General features: G+C 41.9%; 1 protein-coding gene across 3 annotated transcripts; it reads right to left on the reverse strand.

The window, feature by feature from the left end:
• Window positions 1–24282, reverse strand: AZIN1 (antizyme inhibitor 1). Of its 3 annotated transcripts, XM_041470663.1 has the most exons (12): window positions 23976–24282; window positions 18142–18279; window positions 11155–11352; window positions 8965–9138; window positions 8531–8703; window positions 6024–6158; window positions 4467–4548; window positions 3572–3646; window positions 2331–2496; window positions 1675–1793; window positions 1286–1500; window positions 1–666 (listed from the first exon to the last, which is right to left on the reverse strand). In XM_041470663.1, exons 3-12 carry the CDS (start codon window positions 11254–11256, stop codon window positions 555–557), a joined length of 1353 nt encoding a protein of 450 aa, XP_041326597.1. In that variant the 5' UTR covers window positions 11257–11352; window positions 18142–18279; window positions 23976–24282; the 3' UTR covers window positions 1–554. The 3 variants fall into 3 exon arrangements, with proteins under 3 accessions (XP_041326597.1, XP_041326598.1, XP_041326599.1); XM_041470664.1 differs by lacking the exon at window positions 3572–3646 and having other exon boundaries at window positions 23976–24276; XM_041470665.1 differs by lacking the exons at window positions 18142–18279; window positions 23976–24282 and adding an exon at window positions 10100–10270 and having other exon boundaries at window positions 11155–11290.
• Window positions 24283–24496: the final 214 nt, after the last annotated feature.

The following is a 24496-nucleotide window of genomic DNA, read 5'->3' on the forward strand; positions in this document are numbered from 1 at the left end:
CTACACAAAGTTTTATTGCAATCATACAAGGGATACATCACGGGTCAAATACAACAAATACTATGATGCAATTTTACATTTATTAAACTACAGTTCAAAGCACAAATTTACACATTCTAAATACACTAAAACATCTAATGAAGTCACACTGGTCTCCCACTGACATTTGATATATCTGGGCGAAAGACAATAACTTTACAAGACTTTTCTAACAGGAATCCTTAGTATAAAAACTGTGTACTTGTATGTAAACTGTTGAAGAACCCAAGTGATGGGTTTCCATCTCCACTAAGTCATCCATTTTGTTGCATATTTAACGCTCAGGGGTTGAATGAACTTGATTTTGAATTTGGACACCGTTATCTAACCCTCCCACCCCCCACTGAATTGTAGCTGTAGCTTGTTTTGCCTGGTCCCCATTACTATCACTATTTTTTCAAGTTTTGAGGAGAATGAATTGAATTCAAGATTGTTCCATTTCTTCCACATTGGAATGTTGACCAGACAAACTACAGACTTGCAACTGCAGGTCTAAATGAAGCGTTAATGCCTGTTTAAGCTGCAGTGGAAAAGCGTTCTTCCGGGCTCAGCTGAATGCACGAAGGCACAAAGAAGAAGTTCTTCATCAATGTGTCTGAAGCAATTCCAGCATCTTGCATCTCATCCCTGCAGCAGAAAAGGTCAAGAGATGTAATAGCATGTTTTCAGGTTCAATTTCCCTTCAGAAACCAGCCTCCATGCAGCATTTGAAGCCAATTGCCCCTGCGTGGCTGGGCCCTGGCTCAGCAGAAGGGAGCCCAGCTGTGCCAGTGCCTGGCACACAGAAATGCTGCCACTCACCAGGGTGGGAGTGCAAGGCTCTGCCTGGGTGCAGGAATGGGTTACCACACTCTCCATCACCACAAGAGCATGACTGCCTTTCCTGCCCACGATGGTGCCAACACTGCACACAAGCTGCGGTTACATGTATTAGGAAAGCTCAAAGGTTGAAATTAAACAGCTTTTGTTAAGCCAGTAGAAGACTTTACAACTGCCACTGAACTCACAGGTGAGATCAGTCAGGTATTCTGCTTTCCTCTGTCAGCCTTAAAGCAAAGTAGGCATTTTATCACAGATCTCAGCTTAGTCTCAGCAATCAGACAGAGACAAAAAGAAAATCCACAAACTAAAAAGGCACATTCTTGCACTCAGCATTTTCCTGTATTTGCCACTGAATGTAATTTTTAAGTGTACACTCCTGAAGGAAGCAAAAGCAACCTTGCCAGTACCAAGATAGTTTTCTTACCAGTCACTGAAAGACATCATGTAGTAAATCAGTGGCCTCTGGTAGTCGTTAAAGGCAGACTGTTCACCCAAGGTACCAGAGCCCATATTGTCAAAGATCAGCCAATCTCCAACGCTCAACTCGGGAAGAAGACAGTTTTCCACAATTTGATCAAGCTCATCACAGGATGGACCCCAAAGGCTGCTTGCAAACAGAGGCTCATCTTCCTTGTATTTCTATATGGAAATGATTGAGGCAATTCAGGGTTCAGTTTACTGAATAAGAATTTTCAAATATACAGAAGGTTAATTTAATAAATAATATGCAATTATATATATATGAAATGATAAATATATATTCAATAGACAAGGATAGAAAGGACTACCTCTGAAGAACACAGAAGGACTCACCTTGTGAACCTCTGGGATAGTATTCAGTTTCTCAGACAATTTACTTGCAAAAGAACCATAAACACCATCATTTATGTAATATGTAAACACCGGTTCATCATCATTCCTGGTTTGCTCCACTGGAAGTAAAAAAAGAAGTTGTCTTGCATGCATGTTTTGTCATAAGTAGTCCTTTTGCAATCTAACTTAAGTCAGCTGCTTTCTCCTGACAAGGGGTTCCATATATACTGGAATAGGAGAATTACAAGCAGAGTAATCTGTATGAGACCAGATTATAAATTCAGTTATAACTTTATAGTTACAGTGAGAGGCTTAAGAAAATTAATACTTTCAGTAGTAACCACTGATAAGAACATAAATCCAGAGAAGCAGAGAAGTAGCTTGCTTGCTCTGGGACATGATTTTTTATGTTCTAATACAGAACCTTCTAACACACCACCTGTGATGCACCCAATATAGGTTTAACCTAGTAAGGATACAAGAAGTGCCACATAAAAGTGAGACACACAGGTAACATATGGTCAGAATCCAGAAGGCATATTACAGTGCAAGAACTAGGGGATGCACTAAATAGATAAACAAACTAGTCAATCCCAACTAATAGTGGGCAGTCACCTGTACTGAGTCATAACACAGAAAACAAATCCAACCCTTACCTCCAGAAGGAAGAAGTTTATCATACTCAACAGTCTTCTTTGCAATGACATTCACTGCCAGTGTAAATGCAGATGAAACATAATAACATCCAGGCTCTGCAATCACATTAACACCAGATTCCTTAGGAAAGTAGACATCCAGCAATGGCCTGATGACGTGATTAACCTAGGAAATTGAAGTCAGAGGTAAGGCCAATGAACTCAGCTTACAGATGTATCACACACACTTCCACTCAGCAGCAAGTCTAGTCAGCACACCAAATGCTTTCTCTGCTCCTCCAATCTCTGAGAAATGCCTTTACCGGAGGTCCACAATTTATAAAAAAAACCTGTAAGAAAACTGGTCATTCTGCTAAACACTGAAGATTGAGAACCATGAGTCTGAGTACCACACAGTCTCTTTTCACAACCAAAGTTCAAGCTGTGGTACACTCATAACTGCACCAGCAACTTCAGTGCCCATCAAGCACAACAGGTAATGTAAAATTGCATATGAACCCACAAGAATGAGCAAAGGGCCTTTTCATGATCAGTTCTGAATAGTATCGTATTAGAAACAGAATTATTTAATACTAATGTTCATATCTTAGGACAGATATTTGAAGATTTACAGATATTTTGACAAGTAACAGAACCATTAGAACTGAGAGAAAAGCCCTGATTGCAGTTACTAACTCCTCACTACATCACTTTCACTGTGCTGAATTCATGGAGCCTGCATTTAAGACAACATAACATTGTAAACTGGGTATCCTGTTTTACGTGCCACTTCATACTAAAGATGGCGTTTAGGCCAAATCAGAGGCCAGTAAAATCAATACCTTTAGCTTTCAGTTCCAGAGCAAAATACTGGAAATTTTCATCCAGTAGCAACAGGATTTATGATCCAAAGCATGCTAAGGCACCCTGACCCAAACCATGCAAGAGTCACCAGCTGGACAACAGTCAAAAAAACCCTTGAATTATTACTGCTAGGGCTGCTTCAGATAGTAATTTAATCTCTAGCACACTTAAATGAGCATTCACCCAGGATGAACAGGATCAAAAAGAAGTCATGATCACCTCCAAAAACAGATTACACTATCCATGATCAAGAATACAAGCCCAACTAGTGGGATCCTGAGTTACAGTCTAACATGGAACTTAACTAAGTTTCAGCTATCAATTCAAGCTGCAGTTCGAAGGCTGAACACTTCAACATCTTCAAAAGTCAGAGTTTCAACTTCCAACACATTGCATACCTCCTCCAGCTGAAGTTCTGAACCTGTGAAGCCCCCACCAATATCCAACATGTTCATCTTAAAGCCAAATTCTTCCTAAAATGCATAGGCAGAATGTAAGTACACGAACAACAGTAAATGCAAAATTATTTTGTTGCTGCTTACTGTGGTTGTTTTCTGGGTATTTAAGCTTTTGAAACTATTTAGCTGAGTACATCTAATGAGGGAGTAAGGGCCTAGTACAGCTCCATTAAATCTAGAAGCAAAGCACTGGGACGTCAATAGAGGCTGGTTACACAATTCTCCGCAAGCCCCACAGCAATACCAACTCCCATCTTGGGGCTTTTGTTATATTCACACAGTATTTGCTGAACAGGTGGTGTATTGACAAAAGACAGTTTTAGGATTTCACAAATTTTGTGGCAAGACCACTGCAACAAATTTGCACAAAGATCAGCAAGATCCTCAATTTTACTGCCCCCATATGCTACCAGCTACAGCTAAGGCACTGCAGTAATAAGAGTGAACAGACTTGGAGTCTTCTCTGTTTAATTTACAAACTCCTCATACCACAATAGATGCCAGCATACAGTTGTTCAATTTCAATGTAACCTAAAAGCATCAGTTGTGTATTACAGGACTGAGATTTGAGTATCAAAAAGCCTTGACCCAAAGTGGGAAACTAATTTAAATAGCATGTAAGGCTACTGCCTGTCAGTGGGACAGTATTCATTACCATAATTAGGACAAAGTTGGTTTTACCTCTACCACACATCACAAAGGAGTATTTAGTCCCTTACTAAAAGTTCCATTTCCAATGATTTATTCTGGAAAGAACATAGTTGGTTTGTTAATATGATTGGAATAGAATGGATCCTCTACTGTAGCAATTGCATGTGTGTATAGATGTACTTACAGCCATGTCAAACACACACCGAGCATCAGACAGAGCATGAATGTATGTTTGCAGATCCTTGCAAGAGCCTGAAACATGAAATCTGAAAGAAATAAAAACACAGTAAATGCACTGAACCATGCAGCTTTCAGACCAAGCAAATTGTTTCACCATATAAAACAGCAACAGAAGCAATTCATTCCCAAGTGTCTCAAAACGAACTTAAATGATAATATACAGCAGCTGTGCAAAGCTCAGACCACTACTGCCTTCTATTTCACTAAATTTATACTTGAGAATTGTCTTCCTCTTAATCCTAAGAATGTCCCACAATATTCTCATCTTCAAGAAACAACAGATTTACTGACTTTTTCAGTCTTCACTGTCAAAGTGGCTGAAAGTTGTTTTTCAGTAGCAGAAGAAAAAGCTGCAGAGAAGTACCGATGCCTACCACAAGCTCCTGAATCCCCTCTTGTTCCATGTCCAAAAGATTCAAGTACTGCCACATGCACTTAGTCACTGAGGTGCTAAAACAAGTGCCAGCATTCCCATAGGCTTCCTCAAAAGGAGTGTGGTCTACTGGTTCTAGACAGACCAAACGCACACCCAAGCCACAGTATTCTTTACTGCAAGTCTACTCATTTAAGGAACGCCATTCTGAGGCAAAGGTCACTTTTCAAAGTTACCTGCATGAATCCATGTGTGAATTTAAAAATTATTTAAATTTAAAAAAATGCACAAGAGCCACATGGTTTTTATAAAAGTTGGTTAAGACATTATACAAAGAGGAACGTTTTTTCAGCAGTATGTATATTCTTAAAGATATTTGTAGCTTATGCTTTAACATTCCTTTCAAACAGATTCAAAACATTTGTGGTTTAAATCATAAAAATCTGGGTTAACATTTTTTTATTGTCTTGATGACCCATTTATTTGTTTGGTTGCTTTCCTAAAACAGTCATGAGAATATGAGAGATTTGTAGCTGAAGGTAGACAGAGCAGACTTGTGCATGCATTTTTCTCAGATACAGTAAAACATCCATCAAGCTTCCAATTAAAATACCACAGATCATCTGTACAAACTTGGAACTCTAGGATTCATTCCTGCCACCTACAAGTCAAAAACTTATTTTGTCTCAAAATGATCGAAGAGTGACATAGAACCTTAACTCTTACACAACCTGACCCCATGTTCATCTTGTTCTAACTAGCCAACCTATTCCATGCTGTACTAGCACTTCTGTTATGATGTTTATTGTTGGAAAAATACAAATTGAGTTACCACAGAAGTTCCAGAGTACCGTTACAGAATAGGAGAGGCTTCTAAACTTACTTTTCATGCTGACAGAAGGAATTTATGATACTTCATTTCATATTGTTTTGATGTCCGTAATAGTTACTTTGTTTCATACTAGTTTGTGCTTGCAAGCAAAAGCTCATGATTCTACATTGAAGTGATATTGTTTGTCTGGGGTTTTTCTTGATTTTTTTTAACCTTGTAAAATAGTGTCACCAGGGAAAAAATTCTATTTTCCACCTTAAATACATCAGCCAGCAGAGGAATATGAAGTTACTCACTTGACACCAACTATTTGGACTCCCAGCTCCTTAGCACATTCCATAAGGTGCCTACAGTTCTTCAGAGTGGTGCCAAACTTCATATTCATCTCCTCACCAGCAGTAATGTCTTCTGTGGCAATGTGCAGTAAGAGCCTAAGAGAAGGGGAAGATGATTGGGGCAGTTGGTTTACATCATCAGCACATGTGAAGCCTGAAGATTGTCAGAAGTGTGTTGATTATGTTGTCAGTACTCCAGCTCCATCGATGGATGAATCAAGGCAACCTAATAATAACAATCCTGTACGGAGAAAAAACTAGCAATTAGGGGCTAAAACATGGAGCCAACAAGGACAAGGGATTTCGAAATGCAGCAACTAAGACTCTTGCAGCAGCAAGAGTCTGTTGAGTGCTGTAATAAAAAATAATGTTACCTTCTAATAAAGCATAGTTCCTCATAAAATCAGTAAGACTAATATGATTTTTCCCATTTCTGTACTCCTCCCCAGCCTAGAGGTTCCCCTTCAGTCAGACATGCATCAGATTTAGTTAAACTCAGCATCCAGGCTGAAAGCACATCTTGGCCATATCACATAACCTCCTCTTCTGGCTGAGCACATGGACTCAGGATGAGGGGGTATGGAAGTCAGTCCATTCCCTGCGCCTTCTTCCAGGACACTGTAGAGCAGAGAAGCAGCAAGTACCATTTCTTACATTCTTATGCAGTGGGACATCTTCCTCTGTCTGGTCAAAGCCTGATTTTGGGTAGGTTTGGCAAACTGCAGTGCCAATGCTGACCTTTCTCTATGTTAAAGCAACACTTGAGGGGCAAAGGCACGGTCACATCCAAACCTCTAGAGACATACCCCCAAACCTCCCAAACTCAAACTGGTGTCCACTGAGAAAGTCACACCACCACAAGATCACGTAATTAGTCACCCAGTAAACTAAACAGAGGTGGTGTCATGACATACATGCAGACTGGCAGAGCACACTGCAGTTAACCAGGATGGGGAGTGCAAATGAGTGGAAGAAACTCAGAGTGAAACAGCTCGTTACAAGACAGGCAACAAACAGAACTCAGCCTGGCCTAACATCTAGCATGACTTCTACAAGTACTTTCCAAATGTTTCATGGTGTGTTTAACATGCATTTTGTAAAGAGAAAAAAAGTCCTAAGTTCTCAAACAGGTTGCCCTGCAATCCTTGTTAATTTATAGAATTTTGTCTTGAAAAACTGACAATTTCCTGCTTCTCACTAGCAGAGAAAATTCTGTTAAAAAAATCTGTAGTCAGACAATATTTTGTGAAGCGTTTGGAAAAATATGCTAACTGTAGCAAAAAATTGCTACAAATCAAACTCTTTAAAATGTAATAGAAAAATTAAAATCCATATTATGATTTGTAACCTCATATTAAGATTAGTCAAAACCCCTCCTTAAAGACATCCAATGTTAAACCAACAAATTGTTATAGCAGCATTTTAAGGGAATCAAGATATTTTTCAAGCAAAAGCCACAGAAATTTTTACAGAAACTTCTCTCCAGTATGCACACCACAGACAGACTTCCAGGAGGATGAAGTGTAATCACCAGCAACAACATTAAATCTTGTAGTCTTGAACAAACAAAAAAGCTCTCTCAAACACCACCATGCCCCCAAAAAAACACCAAAACCAAAAGAAGTCACAGTTTTGGGAGAAGACACAATACTTTAATAATGACTTCAGAACCAAGGAATTTGTCAGGCATATCAGGAATTCAGTTTCTCCAATGACATTTATGGAAAGCTGTATCTTGAATCACTGCAAAGCACTGTAAGAGTCACTTAGGCTCTGGCTCCACATTTCTTAAAGGCATGGCCCAAAGCTAAAGCATTCATATGTGAGGGATGTGATATTAAATGAAAGGAGTGCCTATCAGTCCAAGAGACCATTATACATTGCCAGCAATAAAGTTGCCATATTTAACAGCCAGATTTGACCACTTTTCTACAGAGAGCAGCTGAGCTAATACCAAAGTGACTGAAAAAGTTTCTCACTGTTTTGTGTGGAAATACCTGTAGGTGTATTTAATAGACCTGCAGAGTGTGCCCAAACCCCAGGTGGGATCCAATGCACACGGTCATTCGCTGGTAGCTCAGCCCTGACTTCAGCCAGAGCCACTAATATCCAAATACAACTGCCTGGAAGATAACACTGAAGCCAAAACAGAGCAGGAGGAAGATGTTATTTGCAGATGATGAAATACTAGACTTCTGAACTTTAAGCACTGAAACCTTTCTGTGAAGATTGCCCTAAAAAAATAACTTTCTCCCAAGATTTTTCCCAAACCAAGGGCCATTGTATTAGGAAGCCAAGACTCAGTAGGAAAAGATGCAAAAAGCTACTTACAAAGGAGACAGAAGAAGAACAGATACAAGTGATTTGTACTAAAGAAGCCATGTACTTTGCTTGCAACTCAAACCACCCAGAAGACAGGCAAAAAGTTTCCCCCACATTAAAAGCAAAACCAGGATTTTGACACTTACTTGGCATTTGGATGGTTACGTGAAATTTTCTTCAGCTCAATATCATTGTCACAAGTCATGATGTTTATCCCTGCTTTCGCTGCATACTTGATCTGAGAGGCTTGCTTGCAAGGGTTTGTGTATATGATGTTTTCAGGAGAAATGCCCAGGTCTTGTACCAATGCCATTTCAGACTGAAAAACAGGCGCATACCAGAGTTTGACAAAGTGCACAGCACCATCTTTCCTGAATTATTATTAGATGTGCTCTACCACCACAGTAAAGAGAAAACTATCTACTGCTTCTAAGGCAGAAGTACAGATTTTCAACAGCCAGTTACAAATGAATTCACAGTTCAAATTTTATTTATAATTGTGGCACTTAGCACCAAAGAGATGAATTTAAACCAGCAGACATATGAAAGAAAATAAAGCACATAGGCAAGAAAAACTTACTTTACTGGAACATGCAAAACCAACACCAAGGGTTCCCAGAATTTCGAGTACACCTGGAGTAGAATTGCATTTTACAGGATAAAATGGCTTTATTGGTGCCATCACATTCTGCCATTGCATGTTATTCCTTACAAGCTTTCCAAGATCTCCAACATAAAATGCCTTTTTTCCGGTCTGCAAAAGGAAGAATAGGAAAATAAAATGTCTGAAATTGTAGGTTTGCTGTCAAGACAAACAACCCCAAGTCTTAAAGAACTAGGTACCTTTTTTTACCCTGCTCTTAACTTTTAGATTTGACCTTGAATAATGTTTTTCTGTTCACCTAGCAATTTGAACTAGTGTAAAAAAACCAAAGGGAATACCTACCACTTCAAAGATATTATGATTGCTATTGACAATATTCTGAGATTCCTGAATAAAAGATTCTACTTAAATACCAAATGCTGATTTTATCAAGAAACACAGATTAAGTTACACACTTCTTTCAACTTTTTATTTTCAGAAGTCTGCAGCTATTTATAGGAAGAAGATCCACTGGGATGAAAGCTTCCACAGTCTCAATGTAATTTATATCTTACTATACAAGGAATAAAATCTGATGCACTAACATTATTTTAACATCTAATAGCTCGTTTTGCTAAAAATTTGTCTGATGGTATTTTAGTTCAGGAAGTCAAGTTTGAGACTGTTCTCCACATCTTGTGAAGAATGAAGTTCAAAAGGAATTTTTAGAACTAGACTCCATGTTAAAGATGACAGAATCAAGTACATTTTTTAAGAAAATGCACAGACTTTTCTGGAACTGTTAAGTTCTGCACATCTGTTACAATATAGTCTTTCTCACTATCAGGTCATGATGCAGGTGTAGTGGATCAAACTGCAAACAGATTTTTCTAGATTTGTTCATAATGTGCGCTCAGTAAAAGTACTGTAGGTGAATGCCCTACTGTAAATCAATTAAAGACCATCACAAAATATATGATGGATCTGAATAGAGACTGTACATCAAATGTTAATTCTAGCACTTGACTTTTGCAGATATGAAACTCTACAGGTTGTGGCTTATTTTATACAAAGTCTTTATTTCTGTTTAAAAAACACAAATAGAAATTCCATCGGGTGGAAGCATACTGACCCCCTGTACGGGTCACCAGCAGGAATGGGATCTGGAGCTTTAGATCCATGGCACAGGCCTCTACCCCTTGAGCTAAAGGAGTAAATGAAAGCAGCAGGAGGCAGCTATCCTCTGTGAGCCAGCCAGTGGTTGGAGACATGACATGTTGCCAGTAGTTTACCTATTTATTTGCTAGACAGAAAAAGAATATTAGGAATCAGGATTTGGGAATCCTACACCTGAGTTCAGAAGGCCATGGAATTTAGCTATTTGCTGTACTATAGTTGACCACTTGCACATGAATATTAGTTCTGATAAACCAAGAGAAAAGTAAGCAACTCACAGTATGGCATATGAAGAACACAGGATTTTGCTTAATGAAACTTTTTCTAAAGTTTGCTCTTTCTACAGTTTTGTCTACATCTTCCTGCCTCTTCTTAAGAGATGAGTGAAGCCTTATTAAAAAATGACTATTGTATACACAGAATTATTCAACTTTCTTTCTAGTTGGCTGCTAAACTTCAGCTTTTACACCAGTTTTGCTTGAAAGATAGCACCTCACAATGTGCTTGTACCAGAGTTTCCAGTGGGGAGAAGGGTTAACAGGAAGATGTATGAATATTAACCATGATGGCCCACAGAAAATTTAAACATGGCTTTAAAAAGGCTCAGCATACACATTTGTCAGAACTCTGCCATATTTTCAGGGAAATAACAAGAACAAAAACATTCTAACTGAATATATCCACTTGCATAATTGCAGGTGCCTCATTGCTAATAAAATCTCTTCAAACAATGAGATGGGAACCTGTATTTAATTACATCAGCCAGACTACTTTCCTGCTAGTCACACTCAGGGCAGTAAGAGTTGATCACCAAATTTCCCCAACAGAATTCTGCCCAAAGCAAGAAAACAGCAAAGAAGCAGAATTAGAAGAGGAAACTACTTTATAAATAAGGTGAGTGAGGCTTAGCTGACTGTTTCTCTGTTGCTGTCAGCTCATCAGCTCTAAAATACTTCGACCTTGTTTGAAGACTTAGGGAACTAAATGAAAAGATCTGGAAAGCAAACTTACATGAGTATGTTCATAAATACAGTTGTCAATAACATCTGCAAGAGTTGCTCCTTCATCCAACAGACCAATGGAGTAATTTGCATCCTCAAGAAATCCTTTCATCTCAGCCGTATTCCACAAAGCCGACAGTCATAAACCAAGAAACACAAGGGATGGGCTTCCAAGCCTTATATCCGGGTCCTTAAATTATGCAACAAACTGTAGAAAGAAAACGTGTCAATGGAAAAAGAGGCACAAAGCATACCATGCTGCTGTTTAAAAATCAGCTTTCTATACCTGATGTCCTACAGACACTAACACACCCTCCGCAAAGACCAAAGATGTTTCTACTCTGCTCACCCTACATTTTGTCAGAGACATGGATAGAACAATTCTACTGAAGCCAAGAATAAAACAGAAGCTGGGTACTTTAAATCTGACTTCCAAAAACAACTGATGCAAGGCTGGTCTTGAGAAGAATTCCAGACTGTATGCACACTGATCTGCACTGAGTTTATGCAAACTATTAAAATACTGCAAGGGCAGCATAATTGTACAAATACCTCAGCTCAGTTCTTCTCAAGTACAGCATCTTAAGCAATGCTAGCATTCAAGTGTGCAACTGGAAGACTGCCTGTAATAGAACGTTCCTAAAATTGTTATGGAAAACTTGCAGCTTATTGATTAAATGTTACCAGTGATATTTGTGCTAATGTTCTAGTTCTTTTGGTGCTAATTTATAACCACTGCATTTATTAGACATTTTGTTGTTCTGTTCATAACATTACCTACAACACTCACAAAGGTTAATTGCAACAGAGGTTAATATAAAGAAGCCACTAGGCTAGAAGTAATTTTCAAAGTGATAATCTTAGCAAGAAGATTTGTCATAAAAATAAAGTAACAGTTACAGTCTAACTTTATTTGCATCTTGCTTATCCTCAGATCTTCACTGCAAATTAGCTTAGTAGTTAGTAGTTTATACAGTGTTTTCCAAAAGACATTCTAAATCAACAAAGTCCAAACACTGAAAAAACTGTTAAATATAGTCTTAGAATACAGATTGACTATTTAATCACAAGTAAAAGTCAGCAGACAGCAGAAAATGACAAACGGCTGACTATATACACCTTCATTTGCCTTACTTGATGAATAGAACAATCTGCAGTTTACATTCCATTAGTTGTGGGTCTCGTTTAAAAGCAGCTTATTAGCTTACATCAACCCACTGACCAGATTTTTGTTTCAACTGTCATCTTTATGACTAACACAAGATAGATTAAAACCAGCCAACTAAATAGATTCCTTCTCTAAATGAAGACCTAAGGTTTTTTTTTTTAATATCTCAACAGAAGTTGCATAGTACTTGCAAAAAAAGTGACGGTTGTTTTCTAAAGCCACCTGCACTTAGATTTACAATAGCAGAATTATTTTTCTAATTCAAAGTGTTTGTAGAAACCACAAACATTACAGCTGAAAGCCAAAAATACTTCATTAGTACTACAAAAATTAAGATAATTTTGGCTTCAAATCATCACAGGGCCATGGTATTAACTCAGTCTCATGTTTCATCCACCACCTTCATACAGTAAAAAAAACATACACAATTTGCAACATAGGTTTGGTTAATGTTGTCAACAACATGAACAAAGTTACTTTGCTGTAGTTTAATACTACCACAACTAAGCAGCAGTTGGCTCCTGCTTGTCATTATGCCAAATAATGGGAAAGGAGCCAGCAGGGCTTTTATATGCTTTCTGCACAACTCAAACATGCCCCCTGTGTTTGTTACAAGAGGAATTTACTGCCAGGTGAGCTAAGTCAGTGGCAGCATGAATATCCAGTTCTGTTCAGAAGCAGAATGATAAAGACAAGTACACTGGGTAAGAAATAGTTGTTTCACACATAAACAGCGAGTCCTATGATTATTTAAGGGAATCCTGAAGATCCAAAACAATCACAGAAGAGCAAGATAATTATCACATTGATGAAAGGATTTAATGAGTTATAAAAACAATGACTAGGTGGTAGACTATAATAACCAGAAAAGTCTTTAGTCAGTCATATCTCAGTAAGAGACTAACAACTAAAACTCCTTAAAAAAATACCACCACTAAACAAAAGAAGCTTGTGAACTAAGCTTGCCTTAGAATCAGTCCAATAAAGATGAACACCACAGTCATCTTCATAAAATACTCATGGTTTCCAGAGGCAGAGGAACAAAAAGGCTGAGTTATCTTTTTCCCCCACAGAAAGAAATGCTGGCATCAACTTTTCACTGATTTTTTTTTTAAGGAATTACTGTATATATAAGGGTACTATTTAGCTAGATTTTAAAATGTTGGGTTTTTTTTTTTTTTTTCATGCTACAAGCCACTTCCTACACTCTAAAGCTTGCAGACAGTCAAGAGTCCCTTCCACCCCAGATCTACCCTACTTGAAGGTCTCAGCACACCCACTGGAAGCAGTCACAGCCCTGAATGATTTTTAGACTCCCCAGACACACAGAGCTAGTTGCTTGTACCTTCTATTTCAAATGAAGCAGCTCAATCTAACCAACTGCACACTTTCATCTTCGAGTGTGGATGTTCATCTGAGTTACAGTGGAGTAGATTTAAGCTAGTTGTTTTATAGTCTTAAAAGACAGGCTTTTTTTTCCCCATAGTTAATGACTGTGGTGTCTACAGCTTTCAGACAGATGGTGTAGAAGCATACTTTCCTTGACAAGCTGCCCCTTTAATTTTGGGGAGACTCAGTTCAAGTAAAGCATGGGGGGAGGCCTCTTTACCACCAACTCCCAAAGCCACTATGAACAAAAAGAACAATTATCTAGTAAGTTAGTTTTGATAAAGATTTCCTAAACAAGACTTGTCTCTTGTCCATTCATCAAAAATCATCTTATGATCAGAAGGCAGGTACCAAAAGGAATATATGCTAGTACAGATTCAATGACAAATTGCAACAAACCCTAAACAACCTGATAAAACCTTTCCCAGGATGCTAAACAGTGATTGCTTTCTCTAAGCACATCCAAGACATGAAAGCTTTTCCATTTAACAAAATTAATCCAGTAGAAAAAAACCCTAATGTTTGACTACTGTCCAATTTCCCCTTTTTGGAATAAATCACATCTCTTCAGTCTTGATAGGAAGGAAATTCTACAAAGGAAAAACAAATTCCTAGAAGCAGTACTACAACACCACTACAAGACAGTGGCTAGAGAAACAATTCTTTAAGGGGTTAATACCTTACAGTAGGATTTGGGATTCCGCTGTCACCTTATTCTGTCCTGACTGGTTCCCTCCTGAGGGGGGAAGGAGAATCAGTGATAAAATTTGCAGAAGGAAATCTAAATGATGGTTTAGGACTTTTTTTGATGTCTGTAAGATGAGTCAGAACTCATTAGAGTGCAGAGCTCACTCCTTGCTGGAAATGCTGACTTGCTGCAAGTCATTATTTGACAGACTTAGTGTGGTAACACCACCCATTTTCACACCTGAAATGTTAGTCTCCACAATGCTCCAGGACATATATTTTAAGTCAAACAAAAGCTGTCAAGTGGTATGAGACTTCTACATAGGCATGTAATTGCTTTCTTTGAAGTAAGCATTACATCCTCAGGCTCTTTAACACAATGACTTCCCAGATGAAGAACTCTAAGATAAAAGTGTACATATTTAAACACTGCAATTACTGCAGACATCTGGAATAAAAGAAAATGAAAATTCTCTGAACAGAGTCTAAACACATGCTTGTCACATGTAAGCATCCACAACACACACAATTTTCATTTCTTTTCTTTACGTTGTCCAAACTATGTATTGTTTGGCCTAAGAAAAGAACTTTAAAAACCCCACCTATAGGTTTGGATCTTTCATAAAAAACTTCCTCTGCAAAAAAAGTCTCTGCAAATGAAATGGGCTCCAAATAATGCCTTTCAACCACATCTTATCAAACAAAAGTATTTATGACCTATAACAATTATGCTGATGCAAAAATCATAAAGGGCTAAAAACAAATTATTCTCTCATTCCTTGCAATACTGGTTCTTCAGGGGTAACAAATCAAAAAAAGAAACATTTTGTCACTGACACCGGCAATTCAGCACAGAACAGGTATACTAGAAAAGTATATATATTCTATATATACTCACTATACATGAATCCTCTGCTTTCAGTGTAGGGAATGCCTACTTATAATGGGAGTATCTTTTTAAAAAAATTCCAAGATGCCATTTCACCAACTTGCATCCCTGTAATTCAATTAGCTGAATGTAGCCACTAACCAGCTGATGGAAATGCTGAAACAGGTGTCTTTTTTTGCATTACTCAAGTTACCTCTCAGCACAAATCCACGGAAGGCCATAAGTAGGGTACCTGTACAGCTTAGGTAAGTTGCAGCCTACGCTATTCTCTCAGCAGTGCTCCACACAGTTAAGTGAGCAATGTAGAAAGAACAATTCTGCTGAAGCAAGGAACCGGGATTGACACCGAAAAAACAATGGCCCATCCAGCATCTTGTACAGGAACAAAAACCTTCTGCATTCTTGAAGTCTGAATACATTATTCAGACCCAATAAGCTCACAAAACTTCCAAAAGAATGGTTACTCTTCTAAGTGCACATATACTTCCGTGGTAGCTGACCAGCACTTCTCTTTTACAACAGTGCCAACAGTCACTTCCCTATTCTATCTCCTTACTCGCTCAGTGTTAGTATCTGGCCTCCCCACTGCCCCCTTTGACTCCCAACTCCCAGCCCTCCTGTTCCCTGAATGCCACCACCTCTACCTACACTAAGTCATGAAGGCTTTCAAAGTTAGCCAGTCCAGATAGCTACTGCTTCCACTTGGCATAGACAGAACTTGTTAATATATCAGAGTTCCATTGCTGATTCCCATCATTTCTGACCAACCAGATGGGGCAATAAAGAGAAAAGATTTTAAAGGAACAAGACTTCAGGCCACAGTTGCTGGACTGCTCAGGGAGTGAGAGCTTGAAGAACAGACAGAACTAAACCCCAAGTCTTTCCCTGCCAGTGTACCACAAGGAAAAAGTGAGATGGAGAAAATGATAAAAAGGAAGTGAGTTTAATGGAAATGTAAGTACACCTTCAGACAGAAGATTTTTCTTTTAGTTCCACTGGAACATTAACATATAACATTACAGTTATATTTAAAAGCTCAGTTGACCTTTTTCCCATTAAATCACTTTGCAAGTTGAACAAGACTCAAAGTACCAATTAGCTCTCTACCTTGCGTCTTAGCTGCTTTTGAGGCAATGACTTGTGCTTCAGCACATCAAAACAGATACAGATTTCCTGGCAAACACCACCGCTACCTACAACACCACTAGACTCAATACAGAAATACTTCAATTTGTGTACAATTCATTGTTGCTGAACATGTAATAGATCCAACCTCAAAATAAATACACATCATCTGAACATTCAGCTGCAAATAAAGCAAATCCAGTGGCATTTCCATTCTAGGGCAACTTATATCTCATATCATTTGTCACAGCACAGGATCTACCAGTTAGAGAAGGAATATCTCAAAGAAGGTACCAGAACAGCCTTCACCTCAAGAGTAAGCACTTCTGTCACAGCCAAAATTCTCTTCAGAACAGTTTTAGAAATTAAGATGCATGTATAGTACCTTAAGATTGTATACTTTATTCACTCCTTTGTAACAATTCTTCTGTCTTTCCTAGCTTTTTACTACTTTACTTTATTCCTGTTCAAGTGCAAAATGTCATGCAAGAGTTCTAGCCACATAGAAGAGCAAACCAAAACTTAAACTGAACAGGAGAAGCATTTTTCTCAGCTATTTTGCTTGTAAAAACCACACTAAACATAACAGTGATATTCAGAAAATTCTCAGTGTTGACTGAATTCACTTGACTAGACTATTCAACTACAAAGAACCAGATATATGTAGTTAATTCAGTAAGTCTCAAACAAAACAAAGAACATAACCTCTGGAGATATAGCCAGAAATCAGAATAAACCAAGCTCATCCTGTGCCTCAGCAATTGTGGTTTTTTCAAAGAATGAGTTTATCTACATTAAGTACCTTATTAGGATGCATACTAACACAACTGGCATTTGGAATCTTTGTGGTCTTTAAAAAGTACCTGGCTCAGTAAGATGTACTTAACCATTTGCAAGTTCTACATTAAAAAGCGTTCCATAATTTATAGGTAGTAAACCAAACAAAACCGCCTTCAGCTAGACAGGAAAAAGTAACACTGTACAAATACTGTATAAATGCATTTGTAATATCTGAGTTAAGACTATTGTTAAAAACCACATAAAGCTATTTTAAGTTAGCAGAACATGATAACCACATACATTTCATGTTTTCTGTGCTCCTTAAGATCAGCTAAGTGCATTCATTTGTTTTCCATTATCATGGTCTTGTTTTTCTTTAATACCTGCCACTTCAAAATATAAAGGCATTTATAATTGGTACACATTTTCCTTCCAACATTAAATTCCACATTCTACTGTAACCCCACTACAACTATTTGTGGAAATGGATAGCAATTAACAAATAATGGAGACGGGCATTTGGGAAGGCACACCCTTCATGATCAGCCTTAGTTACTGTTTACAATAGCAAATCTTAACTATTTCAGTATAAACTACTCTAAAACGGTACTGTACTCAGCAAGTCATGAGTTGATATTAACAGCCATGCAGTCCAATTCCTGACTTCAGAATTATCACTGAGAGACTAAAGTTACAGCATTTCAGGATTATTTCAGGATTTCTGCAGCCAACACCCCTAATTCAGAAAAGTAGCTTTATTTACCAAGTTTACTGCAGAATTTCATCAGATAATTGTACTGAGAAACAGGTGAGTAAAATGTTTAGTTTAGTCCCTCTCATCATCCTGAATGAAAGTCCTATGCAATTTTGTTAATCTACATCCAGACCTTGCTTATCAAAAAACAAGCTGTATTTTTGCAAGTGCTTATCTTCCTGCACACAGATGAAGAGAGACTTACATGGACAAGTTAGGAGATGGAACCCTACTATCATCAGCTAGGTTCCCAAGGTGGCTCAGCGTTGAAGTCGAACTGCTCTCTATAAAGCACTTCTCCTAAGCCCTCTGGATAGTTGTAAACTTGATCAGAGATTTTGCCCTGTAGGGAGAAAAATGCACACAAAAATAAAATTCATAGCCAGAACAGAATAAAAGCTTTATGATAAAACATGTAACAAATGTCTTTTCAGTAGTGCCTTTAAAGAGGCTTGCAACACCCCACCATGAAAGTTTATAATTACATCAAACACCCAGTTTTCATGAGTTAATGTAAACTCTGACCAGAACAAGCCAGATGTACAAAGAACTGCTAAAACACGAGACTACTTATTCTACTTTTCACAGTCCGAGTGAGAAGGTTTTCAAAACTAATGGCAAAGATCTCTACATGATCCTGCTGTAGGGCAGTATGCCTTAACACTGGATTACTCTCCCAGAAGTGTTTTTAACCCTGTAACCACTGCATTCTTCCCCTCCCCACTTCCTTTCTATTTTAGAATTCCCTTGCCATGTTCCTTCTCCCTCTGCTGTGAATGAACACGGCATGTGGGTGAAAAAGCTATGTGGGTGAAAAATAGTGCTTTATATAGTGAAACTGAACACCACACAGACAAATCCAGAAATGAGCAAGACAGCAAAAACAAAGAAACTTATGCTTGCCTTCAGGAATGAGGAAACATTTCAGCTGGCCCTTAAAGGCTATTACACACACCACCAAAGCAGCATTTTAAAGTACAAGGCTAGCTTACTCAAGGTAAAGTAATCACACAAACAGAACAATGAGCGCTGGCCCTTAAAGGCTATTACACACACCACCAAAGCAGCATTTTAAAGTTACTCAAGGTAAAGCAATCACACAAACAGAAAAATGAGTGTAAAAGCAGTCAAGGAAACATTCATTAGGCCTGTTGAGAAGTTACTCCTCCTAAAAGCAACAATAATTTTCATGGAATTAAAAACACTACCAAACTGGTCACATGTAAGCCCAACATACAACATGGTTTCTACAAATTCGCTGTGATATATGGCATGAAACATACCAACCTATTGTGAAAATGAACCTTTGCTACTTCCATTATTTAAGTAATACTACATGGGCTGACTACAAAAGCCTGACTTCTAGGAATCACCCAATACAAAAGGTCATCTTCACAGCCACGTTAGTTAAACTCCTGAAATATACTTTTCCACTTATTCTTGCTATTGGAAAACTAAACTAGTACACTGCATAAAGTACTGCATAACACACAGAGGTAATGCAACTCGAGGGTAACTGTTTCACAGCAACTCCCAGAGAGCAATCCCTGCAGCTTTACTACATAAATTAGCATTTACTAGCATGCAACATTAAAAACAAAACTCAGTGCTTCAAAACTGAGATATAACAGAATTTTGCTAGCTAGAATTAATGCATATGTATTACATTTAACCTTATCCTTTTCTTTCACTACAGCAAGAAGTCAGTATTAGTTCTGCACACAACAGTTTTACAAAAGGAAGGTGTTGCCAACATTTAAAATTAACTGGTAGTTACAATACTTCCTACTGCTGTTCTGATTATACTCAAGAATTCATACAAATTTTCCAGGATAGGAATTAAGTTTACCTTTCTAGCCAAACAAGCCATTAAACACAAGTGCTTCTAGGTAGAGCACATGACCTTCAGTGCAAAACTTAAAATGCAATGCTTCAGCCAAATATCACCTGCAATATTATGCCCATGAATATTCTCCCATGTCCCAAGGAGGAAAGTTTACAGTGAAAATTCCTGTGGAGCAGAAATGAAACCCAACAATTTTCTGTAGCAACAGTAAACTTTGAGCTGTGCTGAGATGTAACTACCTTTCAGAAATTCTTTTAAATTAGAATTATTTATGTAAAGGATCTACATAAACATATGTAATAGTCTGACTGCTCTTTTTGTGCAGCTTTGCCACCTCTAAACATTCAGAGGAAAATGGAACAATTTGAGCCTTTCCAATTGCAGTAATTTTAGTCTATTTTAACCAGCAGAAAGGGAATTTGCTGTCAAGTGGCAGAGCTGGGCTACCACTTTAAGAAGTGTATTAGATGCCCATAACCCATATGGGCAAACCCAGTTTTACAAAAATTGCACGTTATCAACCACAACGAAACATTCCTTGTTTAAGGGTTTTAAAGTAGGTATAAAAGTACTCTTTGCTAAGCAGTGAGCTTTGAGTTGTGGGAATAGCCAGCAATGTAGCTCCACCTTTTAATATTCAAGTGGCACCTAGATGCATGTGTTTATCTCCCATCTGTTGGTATACTCTACTAGCAGGTTCCTGAAGTTTGTCTACAGCTCAAGCAACAACAGTCACAACTCACCTGAGGATCCAAATCACCCCCCAGCAGTCCACAGCACACAGTTTTGTCAGAACACCTGCATTCCTGCAGCAAGCCCTGTAAGTGGCCAGCAGGGCTGGGCTTTTTCCAGCTCACTGGCCCCCCTCACGTCCCCATGTGTGATGCCAACAGGCCTACAAAACCAGGAATCAATCCATTTTCTTAAAAAAAAAAAAAAATCCACTGCATCTGTTTCTGAGAAGAGACCCTTTAGTGGCTTGAGCTAAAATGTCCATTAACCAAACCCTAAAAATCTAGAATTACAATGACCTTGCACATTTACACCAAGTGGCGGACTCAAAGGCACCAAAGTTACTCTGGTTCACAGAAAAACCTAGGTATTTTTGAGCTACAACAAGCCTCTTCCAGAGCAGGGAGAGGACACTGTGGCAAGGAGATCCCGGGCGGGGGAGCAGGTCCTGAAGGAAGCACAGGTCCCTGAGGAGTTCTCCCACGAACCACACTCTTGCTCCTGTGCTACATCAACAGCATCTAGAGCTGAAATCTACCATTATACCTAAATTAGCGCACTGCACAATTACGCCTCGCTTCTAGGAAGGGACAGTCTTAATTCTCCTCCAGAGCACTCTGTCTCCCCTTTAACTTGGAGGGATGGAATCATTTCCAGCAGCACTGCTGCAATCGCACACCTGCAGCAGCCTTCCAGGGAGCAGCGAGAGGCACAAGCTGTGTGTGGGTCCCGGGGCCGGCTGCAGAGCTGAAAGGCAGTAATGCTGCCTCCAGTAAAACTGTGCCCACAGGAGAAACATTCCCACAGCTGCTCACCACCAAACAACACCCGCCCCCCTCCCAAAGACCCTCCTTTTTCTGGGGTTTAACAGCCTTCCCCTGGAGCTCAATGCCCAGCGGGAGGGATGGGGAGAGCAGGCCGGGGGTCTTGGCCTAGGAGGCAGAGAAGGGAGCTCGGCACAGCCAGAGGCACACGGGCAAGGGGCTGCCTTGTCACAGGCATCAGCCACAGCAGCATTGTTCACACGGTGACAGGAAGGAAAGAACTAGACTGGACCAGTCCAGACTGGAACAAACCCCTCCTACCATCACCATTATTCACAACCCCCACCTCCCCCCAGCACCACTGCCTCCCACGTTTATCCAAGGAAGAATAATGGGCAAGTGCAGTGTCTTCAGAGACAAAAATCCGGCAGCCGGGGAGGGCAGAAGAAGCAAGGCAGGACCACCCCCCAACCCACTCGCACACAAGAGACCCAATCGCGCATCTGACTAGATGGTAGGCATTTCTACGCTGTTTTATTGGCCTTCACACCGTGTTTTCATTCAGGGTGCCTATAACCGACTGGGACTACACAATTGTATCCTGGTTAGTCACCGGAGACTGCTGCAGAGGTCTGAAACGCAGTGCTTCTCCTGCCTACAGGCACAAGGCAGCTGTGCTGGATTTTGTACTGCAGGAGATGCACTTCAGAAAGGCTCAAAAGGTTTAAGCTCACTTTCTTCCCTCTTCACCACAACCAGGTAACCCCCAGCACACACAGACATCTTCATGGGCTCAGACGGATTACTGGAAAAGATCTGCAGTGCTGTCTAATACCCAGCCATAAGAGCATCCTTTTCAGCCACACCACGATCCCGCACTTGCACTGTCCCACTTACGCACGCACGAGCCCGCTCGGTCACCATGCCTTCAGCTCCCCTACCACCAGGAACAGACAGACACCTCTACTGATCTCCCACCACTGTAACTCTGCTGACCTCCTACCACACAGGACGGCACGGCAGCCGACACGCAAACACTTCGGCTACCCCAACATTCAGATACACACACTTTACACACGTGAATTCAGCTGTCAGCTGAGCAGGAACCAGAATCTCTTCTCCATGCTTTCCAAAAGCCACTAGTACACCAGTGGCCAAATGGACCACAATATGGTTGGCAGAGGCAGCCAAGCCAAGAAGGATGAGCTCAACCAAGAGACCTCCAAAAGGACCAGCAGCACCAAACCTGCTACTGCTACACTAAGGGTCTGACCAAGGGGAAGGGTAAAGAGTGCACCCGTGAAATGAGCAGAGAACTACTCCCCGGGCAAAGGGAGGGGACTGCTAATGGGAGGGAAGGACTCCCTTTCCACATGCCGGGTGACCCCACGGCCCTTCTCCGTGAGGGCAGTCCCGGAAAGCGTCACTTGTGCAATGGCCTCACAACTCGTGCGTTGCTCTGACAGCCGGCGCTGCCACCCCGCTCTTCGGCGCGGCCCTTGCTGTCCATGCCGAGGGGGACAGGTGAGGAGGCCTCGTGCAGGCGCAGCTCAGGTGAGGGGAAAAGTGGAGCATGGCAGTGGGAGCCCGGATGGATAATCACGCTCACAGAAGCACAACATGGCCCCTGAGAAGCAGGCGAGGAGACGCCGCGGCCATGCCACCAGCACTTCTCCTGCCTTTGCCCCCGTCAGGCTGCCCAGCCCTGAAGCCCGTCACACACGGCTGCCCCCGGGGGCTCAGAGGAGCTTATGGCGTGTGGGTCACACGTGTAAAGGGACCTTTGCAGCACCCGCACGGCAGCCCGTACTGCCAGCACAGGCTACTGCCACAGGACATTGGGCAGCCCCTCACCCTGCGGGATCCAGGCGAGGACGCCCCTCGGCCCCCGCTCCCAGGCAGGGGCGCCGTACGAGAGGCAGCAGCGCCCGGTGGACGCGTGTCTCCAGCCGCGGGCACTGCCCCGGCTGCGAGGGGGAAGACACCGTACAGCCCCCCTCCGCAGGAATCCGCCATGTTAGGGCGGCCGCCGAGCCCCCGCTGGTCGCGAAGCCGGCGGCCTCGCCGCCCTTCCGCGTCCCGAGGACTGCGGGAGAAGGGGACCGGCGGCAGCGCCGCAGCGTTCACCCCGGTGCCCGGCCTCCGCTCCCGCCCCGTCACCGCTCGCACGCAGCGCTGTCCGCCATGTTAGCGCGGCGGCCGTTGACCCTCCGCCCGCCGCCGCCACCACCCTGCCGGGTGCGGGGGTCCCGCTGCCCGCCCGCTCGGTCCCCGCACTGCGGCCCCGCACCGCCCGGCGCGCCGGGGGACAGGGGAGCTCCGGCTCTGACTCATTCCGCCGCTCTCCATCTGCCGCTGCCGGTGGCAGCCGGTCTCGCCCCACGCCGCCGGGCGGAGAAAGGGCAGCGGGAGGAACCGGCTCCATCCCCAAACCTGCCCGGCAGTCACCGCCACGGTACTGCCCGCCGGCTGCCCCTCCGCCCTTTCCGGGCACCACGACCACCGCTGTCCGTCCTTCCCTGCACTGCCTCAAGCCCCGGGCAGAGGGAAGCCCCTAACGCTACCACCGGTAGCCGGTGACCATGGACGCTCCGGCCCGGTTCGGAGCTTGGGGTGGGCGTCGCCACTGCTCCCCTCCCTCACTCCCACCACCTCCCCCACGGGCGAGAGCCCCAGGACTCCCGCTCCGGTACTCACGTGAGATAACGGCCCGAAAGATTTGGTAAATCGTCTTCTCTTTTTAGGCGGAATTTTTAAAGAGGGATGTGGGAACCTACAGCAGAAATACAGGCGGCGGCAACGGCGCCTTCCAGGGCCATAGGCTGCGGGGGCGGCCGGCGGGGAAAGCGCAGCGCAGCGCTGGGACCAGAGGGCACAGGCGAAGAGAGACAGAACCGGAGCGGGCCGGGGGCTGCGGTAGCGGAGAGCGGAGACGGGAGCGCGGCCGATGAGCTGAAAGCGAGCGAGCGGAGACACAAGACGAGAAGAAGGAGCCGTCGCCGGCAGTGCTTTTATAGAGCGGGAGGGTGGGGCGGGATCCGGGCCGTCGTCACCGCACCGGGGGCGGGATCCACCGCCTTTCCCCGCCGCGGCGGCCGGGGCGCGCTGGGCCGGGGGAGTGAGGCGCGTGTCCCCGGCGGGGCTGGGGTGTCCCCGGCGGGCCGCCCGCCCTGGCTGGCACCGAGAGTGCTGCAGGAGCCGTCAAGTCTTTGGTTAGT

Source organism: Pyrgilauda ruficollis, unplaced genomic scaffold (genome assembly GCF_017590135.1).
Source record: "Pyrgilauda ruficollis isolate IOZ18807 unplaced genomic scaffold, ASM1759013v1 scaffold25, whole genome shotgun sequence".
Classification (NCBI taxonomy): domain Eukaryota; kingdom Metazoa; phylum Chordata; class Aves; order Passeriformes; family Passeridae; genus Pyrgilauda; species Pyrgilauda ruficollis.